Raw genomic sequence first — 19,751 nt, 5'->3', positions numbered from 1 at the left:
TATACTTCATTTCTGTCTATTTCTTGCCGTCTCCTTGGAGGGTTGCCTTGGAGGGTTGAGCTATTCCATTTCTTGCCCAGACAACTCCAACCACCTTCTGTCTGGATTTCCATTCTCCACATAGCAGGGAGAGAAAACACAATCCAGATTATTTTACCACATGCATGAAACTCTTCAAAGACTCCCAACAGCGTTGGGGTACAGTCTCAAATCCTAAATAAGACTTAGAGGCTCTGCACCATCTGACCCCTGCCTATCCTCCACCACCTGGCATTGTTGTGAGCCAGTCTCTCTCACTGGGCTTCAGCCACCTGACCTGTTCATCTCTTGAATGTGCCATCTCAGGGGCCTGCACAGGCTGGTCCCATGTCTGTACTATGTTCCTACCCTATTTAACAGTTAACTCCTACTGATATTCCTGGTCACTGATTAAATTATCATTTTCATATCATTTCCTCAATGAGGCCTTCCTCGACCCATCCCAAATCTCTATCAGGTCTTCCAATTATAACATCTCTTTATAACTTTATAAAGCACTGAGTAGAAGTGCAGTTATCACCTCACACACGTACACCCAGTGTTAAAGAGCTAGTGAATATGAATCTTAATTCATTACCGAATAGGTCCATAATAATAACCGGGGCCTGATTAATTTTTATTCGGCTATGCCTATGCAGTGTCTTGTAAGTGATCAGTACATGTGGAATGAATAAGTATAACTTATTCACTTTACTTCATGGTGCTTTAATTTTCAATTGGATATATATGTGTGTGATTTCTCTTTTTCTTCTAGGATGAGGTCAGTCTCCTTCCAGAGACCAAAAGCACAGTGAGGAAAAACACTGTTTTGTGTTCTACTGCATCACGAGCACCTAATATGGTGCCTAATACATATAAATGATCAGTAAATATTTGTGGGAATAATTGATTAAGATGAAACCTGGAAACTCAGTAGCATCTGCTTTTGCGGCCACTTTTCTCGAGTTCTGTCTTACATGGTTTAAAACTATGATTTAAGGGCTCTCCTGCTCCGCAAATCTTTCTCACATTGATGGAATGTAATGTCTGCTCCTCACTCTCATCCCTCTCTTCAGCCCATCCTCCACACCTCCTTCTTCCTTGAGTCTCATCACTATCATAATTTTCAACTGGCACTTTACAAACACAATTTAATTCAATCTTCTCAAGCAACCTGCAGCTGAAATGTCATCATCTCCGTTTCACTGATGGTAAGTCTGAAGTTTACAGAAAATTACCTTTGCTAAGGTTGCACAACTGTTAAACAGTAAAGCTGGAGCTGGACCTCCTAAATATCTATCTTTCCACTGTCCACTGTACAGAGATTTCTCTTCACTTAGTTATACTTATTCATTCCACATTTACTGATCACTTACCAGACACTGCCTAGGAATAGCTGAATAAAACAAAATTAATCAGGCCCCTCCACTCATGGTTATTATTGTGGACCTATTCGGTAATGAATTAAGATTCATATTCACTAGCTCTTTAACGCTGGGTGTACATGTATGAGGTGATAAGTAATGTTTTTAATGATGTTTTGACATTGTTTTAAACAGCTTTTTTTTTTTCTCCAAACATCTAAAGAACTGGGCACACTGAATAAGCCAGAGTTTTTACAGCTTGGAGTCTACTGTGTTAAAGGAGGAGAAGCAGTTCTAGAGTAGTTCATCTTAAAACAAATTTTATTGAGATATATTTCACAGACCAAAAGAAATTCACCCATTTAACATGTACAATTAGGTGATTTTGAGTATATTCAGAGTTGTGCGACCATTACCAAAATTTAAATTCAAATTGTTTTCGGCCAGACTCGGTGGCTCACTCCTATACCTCCAGCAATGTGGAAGACCAAGGTGGGTGCATCATTTGAACTCAGGAGTTTGAAAAAAGCCTGGGCAACATAGTGAGACCCTATCTCTATAAAAAATAAAAATATTAATAATTTTCATCACCCTGAAAATAAGCTCCTGACTACATGTACCCTCCACTCTATCCCCCAGTCTCTAGCAACCACTAATCTTTCTGCCTCTATAGATTTACCTGTTTTGGACATTACATATAAATGGATAGTATTATATATGGCCTTTTGCAGCTGGGTTTTTACTTAGCATAATGTTTTCACCGTTCATTGTGCAGTAGCACAAGTCAGTACTTCATTCCTTTTTATTGTAGATTAATATTTTTTTTTTTTTTTTTTTTTTTTTTTTTTGAGACGGAGTCTCGCTCTGCCGCCCAGGCTGGAGTGCAGTGGCCGGATCTCGGCTCACTGCAAGCTCCGCCTCCCGGGTTCACGCCATTCTCCTGCCTCAGCCTCCCAAGTAGCTGGGACTACAGGCGCCCGCCACCGCGCCCGGCTAGTTTTTTGTATTTTTTAGTAGAGACGGGGTTTCACTGTGTTAGCCAGGATGGTCTCGATCTCCTGACCTCGTGATCCGCCCGTCTCGGCCTCCCAAAGTGCTGGGATTACAGGCTTGAGCCACCGCGCCCGGCCTCATTTTATGAACATAAACATTTTGTGCATGCATTACACAGCTGATGAAGGACATTTTGGTTGATTCTACTTTTTGGCTATTATGAATAATGCTGCTATGAACATTAGTGCGTAAATATTTGCGTGGACATATATTTTCATTTCTCGGGTATATAAGAGTGGACTTGCTGGGTCCCATGGTAACCCCTATGTTGAATATTGAAGAAGTGTCAGCAAGTCCCTCTATGAGAAAAGGTTTGGGTTTCTGTTCTGAGGATTGAGTGTGGTCAGTGTTTGGCTGTTTCGCAAGGCCCTCACTTTTGTTTACACCCCTTCTCTTGTCTTTCTTCCCCTTATTTGCCTCTTTTATTCTCTTCTGTAGACTCCAGTCTCCTGCTGGTTTTAGCAGGAACTGAAGCTTTCACCGCCTAAAAGTTATTTGTAAGACACTTTGAACTCTCTGGAGGATGGACATTAGAGTAATAATGTTTATCTGCGGGTTAGGCACTCCTGGTGCTGTTTTGTAACAAAAGCGCTTATTGAGTAGGAGGCTTATTTAACTTGTTCGGGAGGGTTACCCTCCTACAACATGCTGTCCAAACAGATTAATTACCCAGCTAAGAGTCTGAACATCTTGAGGAGTAAATTACTTTGAAGTTTCTCGTTAACATTACCATCACATTATATAAGTCTATATTGCGAGTTTGTAGATGTATGGAGTTTCTAGTGGGTGTCCGGCACATAATAATTGCTTAATAAATTGCGATTATGAAAAGTTACTCTAATGAACTTTTTTTTTTTTTTTTTTTTTTTTTTAAGAAATACTCTTTTTTTGAGATATTGTCTCGCTCTGTCGCCCAGGCTGGAGTGCAGTGGCACGATCACGGCTCACGGCAACCTGCGCCTCCTGGGTTCAAGCGATTCTCCTGCCTCAGTTGGGACTACAGGCACGCGCCACCGCACCCCGGTAATTTTTGTATTTTTAGTAGAGACGGGGTTTCACCCTGTTAGCCAGGCTAGTCTCCAACTCCTGACCTCAGGTAATCCACCCGTCTCCGTCTCCCAAAGTGTTGGGATTACAGGCGTGAGCCACCGCGTCCGGCCTAAGGTATACATTTCAATACTTTCAAATGCCTTAACTTTTTTTGGGGACACACTGGAGTTGTTTCAGAACACACAAAACAGGCTTTTTGAGGGCACTGACATAAATTCTCATTGATAGTCACCCCCACGCGGTGAAAACCACGTTACCTGGCATGTTTTCCGGTGGTTATTTTTAGAATAATAAAGATCGTCTCTATCTACCCAAGCAAATTTAATGTGCTGAACACAACAGAAACAACTTTTTTGTGGTTTAGCCAGCCCTCTCCCTTCACCTAACTCATTTAGTGCGGATACGCAGATAAGTATAATAGGAGCTGCTGGGCCACCAAGAAAACGCTCTTGCCATTGTAAGGCTTCGATCTCAAGCGGAGATTTACCACGCATCTCACTTTAAACTGGGAAAGGAACCGGGACAAGGAAAAGAGCCCCACGTGCGAGTTCGTTCCTAGCTCGGGGATTGGGGGGCTTCCCAGGATACATGAGATAAATGAGTTAATCATCTCCTCCTGCAAGGCAGCCGCTTCAGAGTTATGTCGCCCGCCTGCGGGGACTAACGACTGCAATTAAGACGCTCCTTCTCGGTCCCGGTCGGGTTCCGTGCAGCGGGGAGCCGACTGTGAGTCACCCCGGCCCCGGGAGCCCAAGCAAAGGGGAGGGGCGCGCGCCAGGGGTGGAAGGGAGCCGCGGGGCGAAATTCTAGCCCGGGGACGCCTCGGAAGGAAGAGGAGGAGCGGCTGCGCGTGTGGAAGAGAAGGAAGAGGCGTCCAGGAAAGAGAAGAGAGGAAGAAAGGCGGAGGAAAGAGAAGGGGGCGAGCGGGAGCGCGGGCCAGGCCGGGCGGCGCCTCGGGGAGTGTCTGCCGCGCGGGGGCCGGGAGGGGCGGGGCCGCGGGCGCTCAGGGCTCGGCGGGGGCTGCCGGGATTGGGGCGCCACAGTTTGCGCTGGTCTCGGTGGCCGCTCCTCCGTGTCGCAGGGCTTGGCTCTGCGGGACATGTCCGTGCCGCGCTCGCCGTGCGCCCGGGCCTGCTAGTTCCCCGGGGCTGCCTGAACGCGCGGCGCCGCACCTGGCAGCGGCCTCGGAGCCCGGCTCGGGCAGGAGCGCGCGGCCGTGCGCACCGCGCCACGACCGCTGCAGTCATGGGGCTGCAGCCCCTGGAGTTCAGCGACTGCTACCTCGACAGCCCGTGGTTCCGGGAGAGGATCCGCGCTCACGAAGCGGAACTCGAGAGGACCAACAAGTTCATCAAAGAGCTTATCAAGGACGGGAAGAACCTCATCGCTGCGACCAAAAGTAAGCGGGGACGCGGGCGCGGACGGGGCTGCGGCGTGGCGAGGCGGGGAGGAGCCTCTCTCGGCAGGAGGCGGAGGGTCTCGTGTCCGGGGCCAGCAGCCAGAGGAACGGGGAATTCATTTCGGACCAGCCCAGCGCGCTCGGAACCCCGGGGGGGTGGTCCCTGGGGTCATTCCTTCTCGAGGCAGCGCGGCGAGACCCCATTCCCGCCCCTGCAGCTCTGCGGCGGCGGGAACTAGCTGCTGCCCGTGGGCCCCGCCTGGCTGCCGCCGAACACCCCTTGCTGACTGCGCGCTCCGCTGAACCGAACCTAGGCTCTCCTGGCCCGGAGTCAGGTTTCATTGCTGCCTAAAGTTACAATCTCTTTCAAAACCTTGGCATCTGTTTGCCTAGTTTTGTTTTGTGACTTCTCAAAAGAACTTTCCTGGGGATTCTTTGAAACCCTGCGGGGGTGTTGAGTTTTCCGGAGTCCCCTTAAGCTTCACCTTTTCCCTCTCATTGTCTGATGTTCCCCGACAGTTCTGTTCCAGGTCCCTCACGTGCCAAACCAGAAAGTCCACCTGGCTTTATGCTGCTTCCGCACATTCCTCCCCTCCCGTGCTGAGGAGGTTCAAAGATTGGGGTTTGGAAGGGCGAGCGGATAGCCTGCCCTCTAGCCCAAGCGGGCACTGCTTGCAAATAGGAAATTCCACCCGGGTTAGGCTTGGTGCCTTCCTCCCCTGAACTTCTCTGTCTCTTAAACTCGGAAGAAGACTTGAGATATAGGAGAGCTAACTGTATTTTAGTGTAGTTGAGAGTCTTTCTAGGAGAGAGTGGGCCAAAATTCATGCAGAAATACTGAGTGATGCTGCTGGAAGATGGGGCGGAATTACCTCCAGTGAGGAGCTGGGCAGCCTGACCATCCCTTGGATCCATAACGCCTTTGGAGGATGGCGGTGAATGCCCCCTTTTCCTCTTTAAAAGACCTGCCCATACAGTAGGGACTTGGGCGGTATCCAGCCTTGAGGGGCTGGGTTCTTAGGGCCTTTATCACTCACCTAGATTCTCAGTTCAGTAATTCTCAGCCTTAACTGTTCGTACCTTGTACATTTGTTTGTAGATACCACCTCTGGGGAAAATCCCCCATCTCACTGTTCTCCCGACCGCGCCCCGCCCCAATTTTCATTAAGGGCTATTAAAACGTATTGAACATACTGTCTCGGGCACCCAGCATGGTACCTTTTACGGTAAACATGCATTTAATGAATAAGTTGAAGTACATTTCTGTGGGAAGAATTTAGTGAGCCATCCCTGTAATTTTGGAAGCAAGTCACTCAACTTCTCTGGATGATCTCCAAGGTTCCTTTTGGTTCTCTGACCTCTTTGGTGTTGCAAAATCAGGATTGGGACTCACTTAGGGTTTTTTTGTTTGTTTTGTTTTTAAGTCTCTGCTGTTTGAATTAGAAATGGGACTCTGGGACATGTGACAAGTGGGCTTATTTGATTGAGGGCTCTCCAGGCCCTTGACATCTGGTATGTGAGTTGGGTGGGAAGTAGGGGGGGCTATACATATGGAGGAGTGAGCATAGAAAGGAGGAGTTGGGGGCGGGGGTGCAGAGTGAACACGAGAATGAGGACTGAGGACTTTTTCTGTAACTTGGTGTTAATCAGAGTCTGTGGCCAGGGAATGTACCTTCTCTCTCATTGGTTGTAGTAGTTCCCTCTTGAGCTAGAGAGATGTGGGGGAGAGGCAGAGGGCAAAGCCAGTTTGGCCACTGGTAGAAAGCTATTTCGGTGACAGCATATTAGCTTTCCTGCCATCAGGAAACATGCTTTAGGTTCCAACAGCATCCAGTGCATCTGGGGGGCCAGATGTCAGCCTTCCTCCAGACTGTAGACTTTCTTGAATTTGTGAATTGGTATCTTACTCCTTTTGATTATCATCCTTTAGCATAAGAAACATAACTCGTAATCATGCTTTGAGAGTGATTGGAAATTCTTTTTTTTTCTCATTGTGTTCATTAAGAATTTGTTTAAATTCTTTCCCAGAAGGTGACAGGAACACAGCTGTAGCTCACATGCCTTTTCCCGCTTGCTCCATAAAGTTTACTTCTAGTTCCTACTAAAGACGAAGAGCCTTGGACTAAAGTCAGGGGACCTGAGTTTAATTGTTCTTCACCGGTTAGGGCTTGGCCATAGGAAAATTGAGCAGGTCTCATAATTCTTTTTGCGTTCAGCTTCCCCTGCGTACTTTTTCGGGAAACTAATAAGGTTCTGCAGTATTTGAAAATGGCTTGATGAGGTTATTTGAAATTGCAGTCCAGGTAAATGGTTCACCTAACCAGTTGAGCTTTTGTATAACATCAGAGAGTCAAGGAATGACATTAGGTGGAGGATCTACAGAAAGAATAAAACCCATTAGGTCAGATTGTTTGTATTTCCAGATATTTTACATTTTGTTTTACAAAAATGGCCTTTTGAGCATTTTGAGAATTATGTATTTAAGTGATTTCTGTTTTTAATTGCCCTGCAAGGTGTCTCCTGTGTGCATTACATTCTTGGAAGATTTCAGTGTAATTTTGATGTCTTGACACTTTGAAATCTTCCACAAATATTTAGAGTTTTGAGGCTTATGGGACCTGAAGGCTTACTGCTGAGTTCAATTAGATAGCAATCAGCAAATATTTAGCACCTACAATTTGCTAAATACTGGAATTAGATACAGATTTATAATAGGGTAGAGGCCCTTGCCCTTGAGTTTATTGTCCTGTAGTTGAATTTACTTCAATCTAAGGAACATTCTTGAACTCCTTACTGCACTGTGCTAAATTCTTGAAGAAATAAAGGATGTAGACACATACCTGTTACAAGGTTAAAAATTTAGTGACAAGTATCCTAACTTTTCCAGGGACAAGGGTTTGTATGTTAGAGTGGAGGAGGTTTGTTGGAAGTTTTGGAACTCACTGGTGATAAGGAGTAAAACCTTATCATACTGGAAACCAGAAGAAACCAGAACATTCGCAGTGTTTGGAGAAGAGTGAAGAGACTAGTTTGCTGGAATGGTGGTTTTTCAGGGAGTGGGAGACTGGGATGAATGGAGAGGTCAGTTTTAGATTATGGAGGGCCATAAAAGCAAAGTTAGGAATGTGGAGTTTATCTTGTGGAGAGTTACTGAAGGCTTTTCAAGAAGGCTGACATAAGAGCAAAGAGATGGTTTAGAGACAGTATTGCACATTTGTGTGTAGGGTGAATTTGGAGATAGCACTGAGGGTGGGGAGGAACTCCAGAGAGAAAAGCCAGTGATTTCAGTGGTAAAGTTGGAGATTATTCACTCAATTCAATGAATTCGTTGTTCAAATGGCTTTTTTAGTTTTCTTTTTAAAGTACTTTCCTTTCTTAGAATAACCAGTGTGTTCTTTCGATGGAATTTAAACTTTTGTAAGCCTTCGTGATGTCTATGTAGTTTCAGTTACTTATGATTCATACAGGTAGATAGCACAGTTGCCAGAAACAGCAATAAGCCGTGTATGCTTTTCTCATAAATTTTACATTAGGCAGTCTTGAGAAAGTGTACCTTGTTCTGTAGAGAAATATTTTTTAAAACAAATAGTCCTTACAGTTATTAAGCACTAATACAGTGATATAAAATGCTCTGTCGTAAACTTAAATTGTCTAGCTCTGTGTGTGTGTGTCGCCGAGGGGCCCTCATTAGTGAGTCTGCTGTTACTAAACAGGTATGGAAAAGGATGTAAAGGACCTTGTTAGTGGCAGAGCCAGGACGAGAATTTAGGTCTTCCAAACTTGGTTTTGATACTTCTAGCCTCGGCATTTTAATGGTTTTTGCTTTGTTTCTCTTAGGAAAAACATAAGTTCCTTTAGGCTGTCTTTACGTTTACTGTTTCAGAGAAATATTCTTTTCGGGAAATTTCTTAAGTTGCTATTACATTAAACCTACTGAGATTTGGAAGACTAAAAATAATTTTCCTATTTTGTAAACTTGAGCCTTGGTTTCTTTTTTTTTTTTTTTTTTGGTAAAATGGGACTGACTGATAGAGAAGGCCTTGAGGAATAAATAAAATGGTGTGAAAGTGCTTTGAAACACAAATGTAAAATGGTTGTGTAGACACTACTGCTGGTTCAGCCAACATTCCTTTTCCCCTCTGACAATCCAGATTTCATTCAAGTGTCTGCATCCTTTTCAGATGACTCAGGGGAAGGCATTTCAGGGTAATTCTGATTAATCTAACTCAGTGGTTCTCAAGCCTAGCTGCTCAATAAAATCACCTGGGGGAACTGTTAAAGCAGTCAGGGTTGAGAAACTAAACTCTAACTCAGTTATGATAAACCTATTTTCTGGATTGGTAATTATTATAAGAATGAGGTTGTATTCCAGTTCTGGCCGATGAGACATGACAGGAAGTCTTCTGGATACTTCAGGGAGAGGTTTCCTTTTGTCATAGGAGACTTGAAGAAAGATGGTTTTCTACTTTTCTGTATTCTCTCATGATGCCTGGAAGTGCTATGCACTATATTGGGCCTGAGCGGCATAGTGCGCTAACTGAATTTGGGTTCTTGATGCTATTGGGAGACCTGTGGGTGTTTCTATGCTTTGAGTGTCTTGTTAAATGACATAAGACAGTTTTGAGTTGGGTGTTCTGCTACTTAATGCCCTAGGGTTTATTTTTTTATTTTTTATTTTTAAAATTTTATTTGAGATGGAGTCTCGCCCTGTCGCCCAGGCCGGAATGCAGTGGCGCAATCTTGGCTCAGTGCAACCTCCATCTCCTGGGTTCAAGTGATTCTTGTGCCTCAGCCTCCCAAGTAGCTGGGATTACAGGCACGCACCACCACACTCAGTTAATTTTTGTACTTTTTTTTTTTGTAGAGACAGGGTTTCACCATGGTTGGTCTTGAACTCCTGGCCTCATGTGATCCATCCACCTCAGCCTCCCAAAGTGCTGGGATTACAGGTGTCAGCCACTGCGCCCGGCCTTAATGGCCTAATTTTGATAAAGTGGTATAATTGTAAATTTTGTGATTATGCTCCCATCAAGTGGAATTTAGAGAGATACAGAAAATAAAATGCTATTTTAAAAAGTTAATAAATTGCAATATATTTTTTTCACGAATGGAAAGGAATACTTATGCACATTCTTTTTTTTTTTTTTGAGAGAGAGTCTTGCTCTGTCGCCCAGGCTGGAATGCAGTGGCGTGATCTCGGCTCACTGCAAGCTCCACCTCCTGGGTTCACACCATTTTCCTGGCTCAGCCTCCCCAGTAGCTGGGACGACAGGCGCCCCCCACCACGCCCGGCTAATTTTTTGTATTTTTAGTAGAGATGGGGTTTCACTGTGTTAGCCAGGATGGTCTGGATCTCCTGACCTCGTGATCCACCCATCTCGGCCTCCCAAAGTGCTGGGATTACAGGCTTTTGAGCCACCACACCCGGCCAGCACATTCTTTGCCTTAAAGAAGTTACCATAGAGCCCCTACAATTTGGGACATCACCTGGGATAAGTCAAACTGTCACTTGGGGTTTTATTACAGTGGCTGGTCTCCAGTGTGAGTGTAGACTGGCTGTGAAAATAATTACAATCAGACTTGAGCCAGGGTAGGGACCCGGACAGGCTTGAAAAGCTTGAAATGCTTTACTCACTGCAGGTGGTCTTTACTCCATTTAGAGTTGTTCCTATTTAGAGCCTGCCACCGGGCCACCAGCTGAGCCATGTTTATTTAGAACAGATTTTTACTAGCCAGTCAGCAATCTCATGTTCTCAGTGTCTTTTTGTCACATTGCCTTCCTCTGTCCTCCCGTCTGCTGGGGTTCCTTTGACCAGCTCCTTTTTGCATTTTTTTTTTGAGGGGACTGAGGTACATTGTAGACTTTTGGATAAAGAATACATAGAGGAGGGTATTTTTGTGTTTAATCTTTAAAATAGCTGATGGAATATAATATAGAAGATTAAGAGCATAAGCTGAGGTACTAGTCTGGCTGGATTCATACCCAAGCTCAACCACCTGCTAACAGGGGATCCTTGCTCAAGCTGCTTAGCTTTTCTCTATCTCTGTTCTCATCAATAAAATAGAATTATAATACGACCTACTGTATTGGGTTAAAAGTAGGATTTGTTAATACACATAAAGCATTTAGTGCTCACAGATGAACAATTATGATGTTCATTTAGATATGATGAACATATCTAAATTACAGGCATATGTTTTAATATCAAGGCCCTGTTCTTGCCTCAAAATAGCTGTTCTGCACCCTAGACCAGGTATCTAACCTTTTAGTGTTTATTACCCCTAACAGTATATTTCTCCAAAGCACCATTACCAGTGACAGAGAGACAAAATTGTCAAACCCTGGAAAGCCTTCCAAATTTTGATTGTAGTTCAGGATGCTGGAAAATCTTGAAAACACATTGGTGGCCAGGCTTGGTGGCTTAAGTCTATAATCCCGGCACTTTGAGAGGTCGAGGCGGGTGAATCACTTGAGGTCAGGAGTTCAAGACTAGTCTGGAGAACATGGTGAAACCCCATCTCTACTAAAAATACAAAAAAAAAAAAAAACATAGCCAGGTATGGTGGCAGGGGCATGTACTCCCAGCTTCTCGGGGGGGCGGGGACAAGGCAGGACAGTGCTTGAATCCAGGAGGCGAAGGTTGCAGTGAGCTGAGATCATGCCACTGCACTCCAGCCTGGGCAACAGACAAGACTCTGTCTCCAAAAAGAAAAAAAAAGAAATACACTGGCAAATTAGAGCTTAGTGGTGTCTTGGGAAAATATTTTCTAGAATTTATTTTTTATTCACAAAGATTTGAGGATGAAGTAGAATGTGTTGCTAAGGTCACTGCAAATCTAGTAAGCAATCTACAGTGGAGGTTCAGGCAGTCAGCAGCAGGCCTTTCCTCCAAGTGGCTGATAAGGAAGAGTTGATGACAGAGTTCAGCTCAAGGTATTGACATGACAATGTAAATGACTGCAGCCTTCACATACTTCAAATTACAGAGATACTTTTTGAGGACGTGAACTCAAAATTAGGGTTTCCAGCGTCTGACATGCTGCAATCCTAACAGCTTCTATTTGCTATGGTAAATTCACAATGAGAAAAAGAAGACAGCCAGAGACCTCCCTAAGAGGGATTTTCCTTAGAGCTGTTAGGTAATCCTGTTCTCTATAGCAGAATCCTCAAAGTCCCCTGGACAAATTCCCAAGGAAGCTGTTTTGAATTCTGTGACTTCAATAGCTGTTTATCACCTTATATTTTAGTTTTTTTTTTTTTTTTTCTTTAGACGGAGTTTTGCTTTTGTTGCCCAGGCTGGAGTGCAGTGGCGCGATCTTGGCTCACTGCGACCTCCGCCTCCCACATTCAAGTGATTCTCCTGCCTTAGCCTCTCGAGTAGCTGGGATTATAGGCGCCTGCCACCATACCAGATAATTTTTGTATTTTTAGTAGAGATGGGGTTTGACCCTGTTGGCTAGGCTGGTCTTGAACTCCTGACCTCAGGTGATTTGGTTGCCTTGGCCTCCAAAAGTCCTGGGATTACAGGTGTGAGCCACTGCACCTGGCCTTACTGGGTTACTTTTTTTTTGAGACAGTCTTGCTCTGTTGCCCCGGGTACAGTGCAGTGGCGCAGTCTTGGCTCACCTCGCAAGTTCAAGCAAGTCTCCTGCCTCAGCCTCCCAAGTAGTTGGGATTACAGGTGTGCCACCATGCCCGGCTAAGTTTTGTATTTTTTGTAGAGACGGAGTTTCACCACGTTGGCCAGGCTGGTCCTGAACTCCTGACCTCAGGTGATCCGCCCACCTCGGCCTCCCAGGCGTGAGCCGCCGTGCCTGGCCACTAGGTTGTTATTATTATTTTTTTATTTTTTATTTATTAATTTTTTTTTTGAGACGGAGTCTTGCTCTGTCGCCCGGGCTGGAGTGCAGTGGCCGGATCTCAGCTCACTGCAAGCTCCGCCTCCCGGGTTTACGCCATTCTCCTGCCTCAGCCTCCTGAGTAGCTGGGACTACAGGCGCCCGCCACCTCGCCTGGCTAGTTTTTTGTATTTTTTAGTAGAGACGGGGTTTCACTGTGTTAGCCAGGATGGTCTCGATCTCCTGACCTCGTGATCCGCCCGTCTCGGCCTCCCAAAGTGCTGGGATTACAGGCTTGAGCCACCGCGCCTGGCCCACTAGGTTATTTTTAATGGAATTACATTTCAAAGACAAATAGGCAATTACAAATTACCTGATAAAGAATGTTTTACATGGTAGGAAATGCATATAATTTAAATAAATTTAATAGTAGCTTTTAAGCATTTACTGTTGTTTTACTTTGTGCTAAATTCAGCGTAAGCGCTGTGTTAAATTAAGAATTTACTCAGTAAAGTCAGAGAGATTAGTAGCTTGTCTAAATCACAATTTGTCATTGGTGGAGCTGGAATGTGAACCTAGGTTTGTCTGACTCCGAAACCGGTAACCACAGTCATGAGCTGTCTCTGTGAAGGGGTGTGACCGTGGTCTTCTGCTAGGGGAGTGATGATCAATCGTGGTTATCTAGAGTGTGTGTATGTTTGATCTAGTTAGGATATTCTTTTTACCTCAGTATGATGACTGATTTCAATTTTGTTAAATTTTAAGGCCCCTCTGGGGTCATTCTTATAATTTAAAGTGCTAATTTGTATTATGAGTATAGTATAGACATTCCAAGGTTGGGTTGATTTAGGATCCATTACAAGACACGGACCTCCACTCTCTGTCTGTCTCTGTCTCTGTCTCTCTCTCTCTGTCTCTGTCTCTCTCTCTCTCTCTCTCTCTCTCTCTCTCTCTCAATATCCACCTTCCTCTTTTCCTCCCCATTCCTTGTTCTACTCTTCAGTAGAGTAACTTTTAACTTACTCTTTTAGTATTAGGCTTGTCTTTCCTTTAAAAAGTTTGAGATACTTTAGAAATATAAAAAGATAGTCTCACGATAAACTTCATTTATTCCTCCCCTGCCCCAGCTTAATGAAAGCGTCTTGTATACCCATTCTTCTCCCCAAGGGGTAGGACCTAACTCAGATCTGGTGTTTATTATTCCTAGGCATTTTGATACAGTTGTGCACATCCGTAAACAATATATAATGTGTTTGCACATGTTTAGACTTTGTATAATGGTTTCATCCTATACTTTTGCCCACCTGAATATATTTGTGAGATTCATCTAATTGGATGTATGCCACTTTATTTCGTTTAGTTCAACCTCTTTTTCCTACAAGCTACATTTAAAGGGACTTTGTTAATTGATGTTCTATGATGATGCATTTTTTGGATGATAACACTAAACATACTTAGAGAATATTCATGATGAAAGCCTTAATGAAATTAGTTTTGTAAATTTAGGATACTAGCTTTCAAAACAGTCAGTAATTAATAAACTCATAAATTTTAAAGACATTTAACCCATTTTCTTTTTGGTATTTTGTTACCAGCCCAGCATGGATAATCAGAGTAAGGCAGTTCATGTCTCAGGACTGTACGAGAACTGGTTTGAGTCAGAAACAAAAAATCTTTAAAAGCCACTTTGCTTCATTGAAATTAGACTTCTGACTAGAAAGAGAAAAATGATGTTTGTGTAAACACAATGCACATGGAGAATTCTGGTAACTATCAAGCTAGTTGGGGTGGATGAACATGATTTTCAGGCAGGGACTGGATGGTATCTTGTGGTAAGCCCTAAAGCAAACACTGGCAGGCCTGCTTCCCTTACTTATCCTAACACAGGAACATAATTTCCAGGGGGATGCTTTTGTATTGTGAAGGACTTGATATTCTCTTTATACACACACACACACACACACACACACACACACACACACACAGAAAAACACCAGACGTTTTACATTCTAAAGGTAGTCATCTTCATATCATTCTCTTTACACACACACACACACCTCCCCCACACCCCCACACCCACCAGGCGCTTTTACATTCTAAAGGCAGGCATCTTTGTAAACTCTGAGACGACTGGAATCACACCCCAAGTTGCTGCCATTGCGAGGCCTGACTCCCTGGTCCAACTAGAATTTCCTCCCTGTGTTTCTCAGGAAGATGTCAATCCACTGCCACTTAATATTTCAGTGGTGAGTGTGATTTCTCAGGGCTTGTTGACTTGTTCACCCACAGGCACCTTCTACCCTCACTCTCGGTGGCAAGTCATGGTGAGGTGTGTGGCTGGAGGAACTCAATTTGGCCACGTCAGTGTCACCTCAGGTCAAAAGACAAGATGTGGAATGGTCTCTTAAAAAAAAAAAAAAAAAATGAATGCTTTCTTCTCTGACTGTAAAGTTGGCCTCACAGTTTATTAGCTGTGTGACTTTGGGCAAGTTACTTAAGCCTTCAGTGCCTACATTTTTCTTTATTAGTAAAATGGGCCTAGTAAGAATTCTGTCTCACTGGGTGGTGGTATTTAATCCTCACATTACATGTTAAAAAATCTTAGGACTCTGCCTGGCTATGGTAGGTGCCTATTATTTTTATTATTATTATTAAAATAACTATCTTCCTTTGGTTGAACTTGGGCACAGTTGTGGCTTTACCCATAGTTAGGTAGAAATAGTCTGTGAACACTTTTTTTTTTTTTTTTTGAGATGGAGTCTCGCTCTTGTAGCTCAGGCTGGAGTGCAATGGCACAGTCTCGGCCCACTGCAACCTCTGCCTCCCAGGTTTAAGCGATTCTCCTGCCTCAGCATCCTGAGTAGCTGGGATTATAGGCACCCGCCACCACGCCTGGCTATTTTTTTTTTTGTATTTTTAGTAGAAACGGGATTTCACCATGTTAGCCTTGAACTCCTGACCTCAGGTGATCTGCCTGTCTCGGCCTCCCAAAGTCCTGGGATTACAGGCATGAGCCACCGTGCCCAGCACATGTTTTTTTCTTCCAGTCTAACATATTTTGAAGCACAGAGCTGATTATAGGCCTGTCATTTATTTATACATAGGAGAAACCATCCATAATAGTGTGTTGAAATCTGATGTATTACTGAAAGCCTTTGCTTTAAAGTTTTGGGGACAAAGCCAGAAGTACAAGGGAATACAGTGTTCTTGACATGACATTCCATTTATTTGAAAATTGGGCAGATTCTCTGCCATGCTGACAGATAGTTTTTTTTTTTTTTTAAATTTTTATTTTTGGAGACAGTCTTACTCTGTCACCCAGGCTGGAGTTCACTGGCATGATCTCGGCTCACTGCATCCTCTGCCTGCTGGGTTCAAGTGATTCTCCTGCCTCAACCTCCTGAGTAGCTGAGATTACAGGCGCATGCCACCACGCCTGGCTATTTTTTTTGTATTTTTAGTGGAGATGTTGACCAGGATGGTCTCGAATGCCTGACCTCATGATCCACCTGCCTCAGCCTCTCAAAGTGCTGGTATTACAGGTGTAAGCCACTGCACCCAGCCGATAGTTTTGTTTTTATTTTGTGAAATGCAAGTCAAAGGCAACACAGCAAACATACTAAAATAGATAGGTCTTTGAAACCAGGTTTACTTACTGTGTGACCTTGGGCAAGTTGTTTGACTTCTCTGTGCCTTGATTTCCTCTTCTGTAAAATGTGGATAATAGTCAACTGGGCGCAGTGGCGCACACCTGTAATTCCAGCACTTTGGGAGGCTGAGGTGGGCGGATCACCTGAGGTCCAGAGTTTGAGACCAGCCTGACAAACATGGAGAAACCCCATCTCTACTAAAAATATAAAATTAGCCGGGCGTGGTGGTGCATGCCTGTAATCCCAGCTACTCTGGAGGCTGAGGCAGGAGAATCGCTTGAACCCGGGAGGCAGAGGTTGCAGTGAGCCAAGATTGCGCCATTGCACTCCAGCCTGGGCAACAAGAGTGAAACTCCTCAACAACAACAACAAAAAAAGTGGATGATAGTTACATGTTTAAATGTTGCGAGGCTTAAATTATTTTTAAAGTACTTAGAAAATTGCCTGAACCATAGTGGATTCTCTGTTTGGTAGACGTAGAAAAAAAATTAAAAATCTATTCAGTCATCACTAGAACAACCTTATTTATGACAGTGGTGGAGTGGTGTCACCTTATCACTGAACTCCAGCTGTGGTGGGCTAGTTGCTAGAGGTTTAACATTAAGAAGAAACATGTATATTTGTGCCGAAGATTTCTAGTGCAGGAGACAGCAAATGTATTTAAAAAGCAATTATATTCACGTTGTTGAATCAGTCTAGGATGCGATGACTGTAGTTAACAGGACTGTCTAGTTTGGGGGTTCCAAGAAGACTTCAAGAAAGTAAAACTTCTAGGCTGAGACCAAAAGGAGGGATCGGAGCTTTCCCTGCTGAGAGTGGGGAAGAAGTATTCTGCAAGTGCAGGGAAAATGCATCTGAGAGGTCAGAGAGAGCACATCCTGTGGATGGAAAAGTGGTGCTCAGGTGGGCCAGGGAATCTGCATTAAGGGTAAGAATGGTGCTGTTGAGGGGTGGGGGCAGGGTTGGGAAGGGCCTTGGAAGGCAGGTTGAGGGCTTCACTGTAAGGACAGTGGGAAGTGATTGAAAAGTTTTGAGCAGGGGAGTGTTGTGATTTGAATTGTAGAAAGTTTTCTCCGGCTGCGGTTGTGCGAATGAATCGGAGGAAAGCAGGACTGGAGGTTGGGGGTCGGTCATCTAGGCCAGAGACTTTGGTGGCAGAAGAGGAGTCAGGACTTAGCAGCTGTAGGCTGTGGGGGGGGTGATTGGGTGTGGGGGCTGCCCTGACACCTCAGGTTCTGGTGTGAGCTGGTGAGTGCATTTCACTGAGGTCCAGCCACAGCAGCAGCTTTTGTGGGAGAGAGGATGAGTTTTCGGTTTTGCATGTGGAGGCCAAGGTATTTCCTAGTAGCCAGGAGACATGTTCAGTAGTGTGTTTCTTCTATGGCTGTGTATTTCAGGAATGGGGAATACAGCTGGAGGTAAAGATTCTGGAGACACAGCATATGGATGGGAAATGATGCCATGCAGCTGAATACCGAGGCTGCCGAGAGAGAATGTAGAGGGAGAAGGCAGGGCGGGTCAGGGCAAATCCGGAGGAACTCCGTCTTTTACGGGGTAGGTGAAAGAAGAACTTGAGATCTGAGAAACAGTAGCCATTGACAGAGAGGTGGAAAACTAGGAGAGGGTCTGTGAAGCCAAGGAGAAAGAGCGTTAAGAAAGCAGGAGGGAGTGGACAAGGCCATGCCACAGAGAGGTCAAGTAGCTCAAGTCCAGGTGATGTTGCATTGGCCACACGCTGTCATGGGTAATAGTGGGAGAATAGTTTAGGTGGCCAAGCACAACTGGGAGCCTGTTTGCAGAGGACTGAGAAGGGAGTGTGAGGAAAGTCAGTGAGCCTGGGTACAGATAGCTCTCCTGGATTATTTGGTCTGCCATCCAAATACTTCAACACATTCAACCCTGTCTTCAAGTAGGCTTGACCCTGCTTAGCTTCTGAGATCAGACAGGGTTGAATATGTTCAAGGTGGTATGGCTGAACATACCTCTCAGTGGGAGAGGAGGAGATTGAAGATTCAGGGGTCCATCTCAGAGCACAAACTTTTTTTTTTTTTTTTGAGATGGAGTTTCACTCTTGTTGCCTGGGCTGGAGTGCAGTGGTGTGATCTCGGCTCACTGCAACCTCCACCTCTCAGATTCAAGCGATTGTCCTGCCTCAGCCTCCTGAGTAGCTGGGATTACAGGCATGTACCACCCCGCCCGGCTAATTTTTTGTATCTTTTTAGTAGAGATGGGGTTTCACCATGTTGGCCAGGCTTGTCTCAAACTCCTGACCTTGTGATCCACCCGCTTCAGCCTCCCAAAGTGCTGGGATTACAGGCGTGAGCCACCATGCCCAGCCACAAAGTGCTTATTATTTATTTATTTTGAGACTGAGTCTCGCTCTGTTGCCAGGCTGGAGTGCCGTGGCATGATCTTGGCTCACTGCATCCTCTGCCTCCTGGGTTCAAGCGATTCTCCTGCTTCAGCCTCCTGAGTAGCTGGGACTACAGGCATGCGCCCCCATGCCCAGCTAATTTTTGTATATTTAGTAGAGATGGAGTTTCACCGTGTTTGCCAGGATGGTCTCGATCTCTCAACCTTGTAATCTGCCCGCCTCGGCCTCCCAAAGTGTTGGAATTACAGGTGTGAGCCTCTGTGCCAGGCCTGCCTTTTTTTTTTTTTTTGAGATGCAGTTTTGCTCTTTGCCTATGCTAGAATGTAGTGGCGCAATCTTGGCTCACTGCAACCTCAACCTCCCGGGTTCAAGTGATTCTCCTGCCTCAGCCCCCTGAGTAGCTCGCCTGCCACCATGCCCGGTTAATTTTTGTATTTTTAGTAGAGACAGGGTTTCACCATGTTGGCCAGGCTGGTCTTGAACTCCTGACCTCAGGTGATCCGCCGATCTCAGCTTCCCAAAGTGCTGGGATTGTGGGTGTGAGCCACCGTGCCCGGCAGCGTGCTTCTTAATATAGAAGGTGTGATTCATATTCTAGGTGAAGAAGGGGTGGGAGGGTGTACCTTTCACCTGTTTCATGACAGAGGAGATGGAAATGATGTCTACACACTCAAATTTGTAGATTTATGGCAGGACATCGAGGAAACTGACAACTGATGGATTTATTTTCCCTGAGGTAGATGACAAGATTCAGTAATTAGATTTTAATCTCTCCACCATCACATTCTTTTTCTGGTTGATATTAATAACACATGACTTGTAAGAGTGGTTTTCTTCATAGTGTGAACTGAGTGGGATGGCATAGAGATATGAAGCTGAGAAGAAGTAATGGTGTGAAGGGGAGAAAAAGGAGTTAAATGTTTGGGTAAACAACCCTCATGACACCAAGAAATGCCCCTGTTTCAGGGTTGATTTCACACTTTGTTCTGTTGCACTTAAAAGAC

At 44.7% G+C, this 19,751-nt stretch overlaps 2 protein-coding genes across 4 annotated transcripts in view; one reads left to right on the top strand and one right to left on the bottom strand.

Moving 5' to 3' along the window:
- Window positions 1–2,518: 2,518 nt before the first annotated feature.
- LOC126954883 (uncharacterized) lies at window positions 2,519–4,586 on the bottom strand. The gene has a single exon (XM_050790902.1). The coding sequence runs from the start codon at window positions 4,584–4,586 to the stop codon at window positions 4,146–4,148; it is 441 nt and encodes a 146-aa protein (XP_050646859.1). The 3' UTR covers window positions 2,519–4,145.
- Window positions 4,587–4,639: 53 nt separating this feature from the next.
- The window catches only part of ARHGAP10 (Rho GTPase activating protein 10), a 333,877-nt gene continuing 318,765 nt past the window's right edge, over window positions 4,640–19,751 (top strand). For all 3 annotated transcript variants that reach the window (XM_050790898.1, XM_050790899.1, XM_050790897.1), the window contains exon 1: window positions 4,640–4,884. In XM_050790898.1, coding sequence (XP_050646855.1) covers window positions 4,731–4,884 — 154 coding nt within the window. In that variant the 5' untranslated portion in view covers window positions 4,640–4,730. The remainder of the gene's footprint in view (window positions 4,885–19,751) is intronic.

Source organism: Macaca thibetana, chromosome 5 (assembly GCF_024542745.1).
Source record: "Macaca thibetana thibetana isolate TM-01 chromosome 5, ASM2454274v1, whole genome shotgun sequence".
Taxonomy (NCBI): domain Eukaryota; kingdom Metazoa; phylum Chordata; class Mammalia; order Primates; family Cercopithecidae; genus Macaca; species Macaca thibetana.
This window is presented reverse-complemented; position numbering and strand designations above follow the sequence as displayed.

Excerpts from the sequence above, each read along its gene's own strand:
- LOC126954883 (XM_050790902.1), bottom strand. The coding sequence starts at position 4,586 with ATGTCCCGCAGAGCCAAGCCCTGCGACACGGAGGAGCGGCCACCGAGA.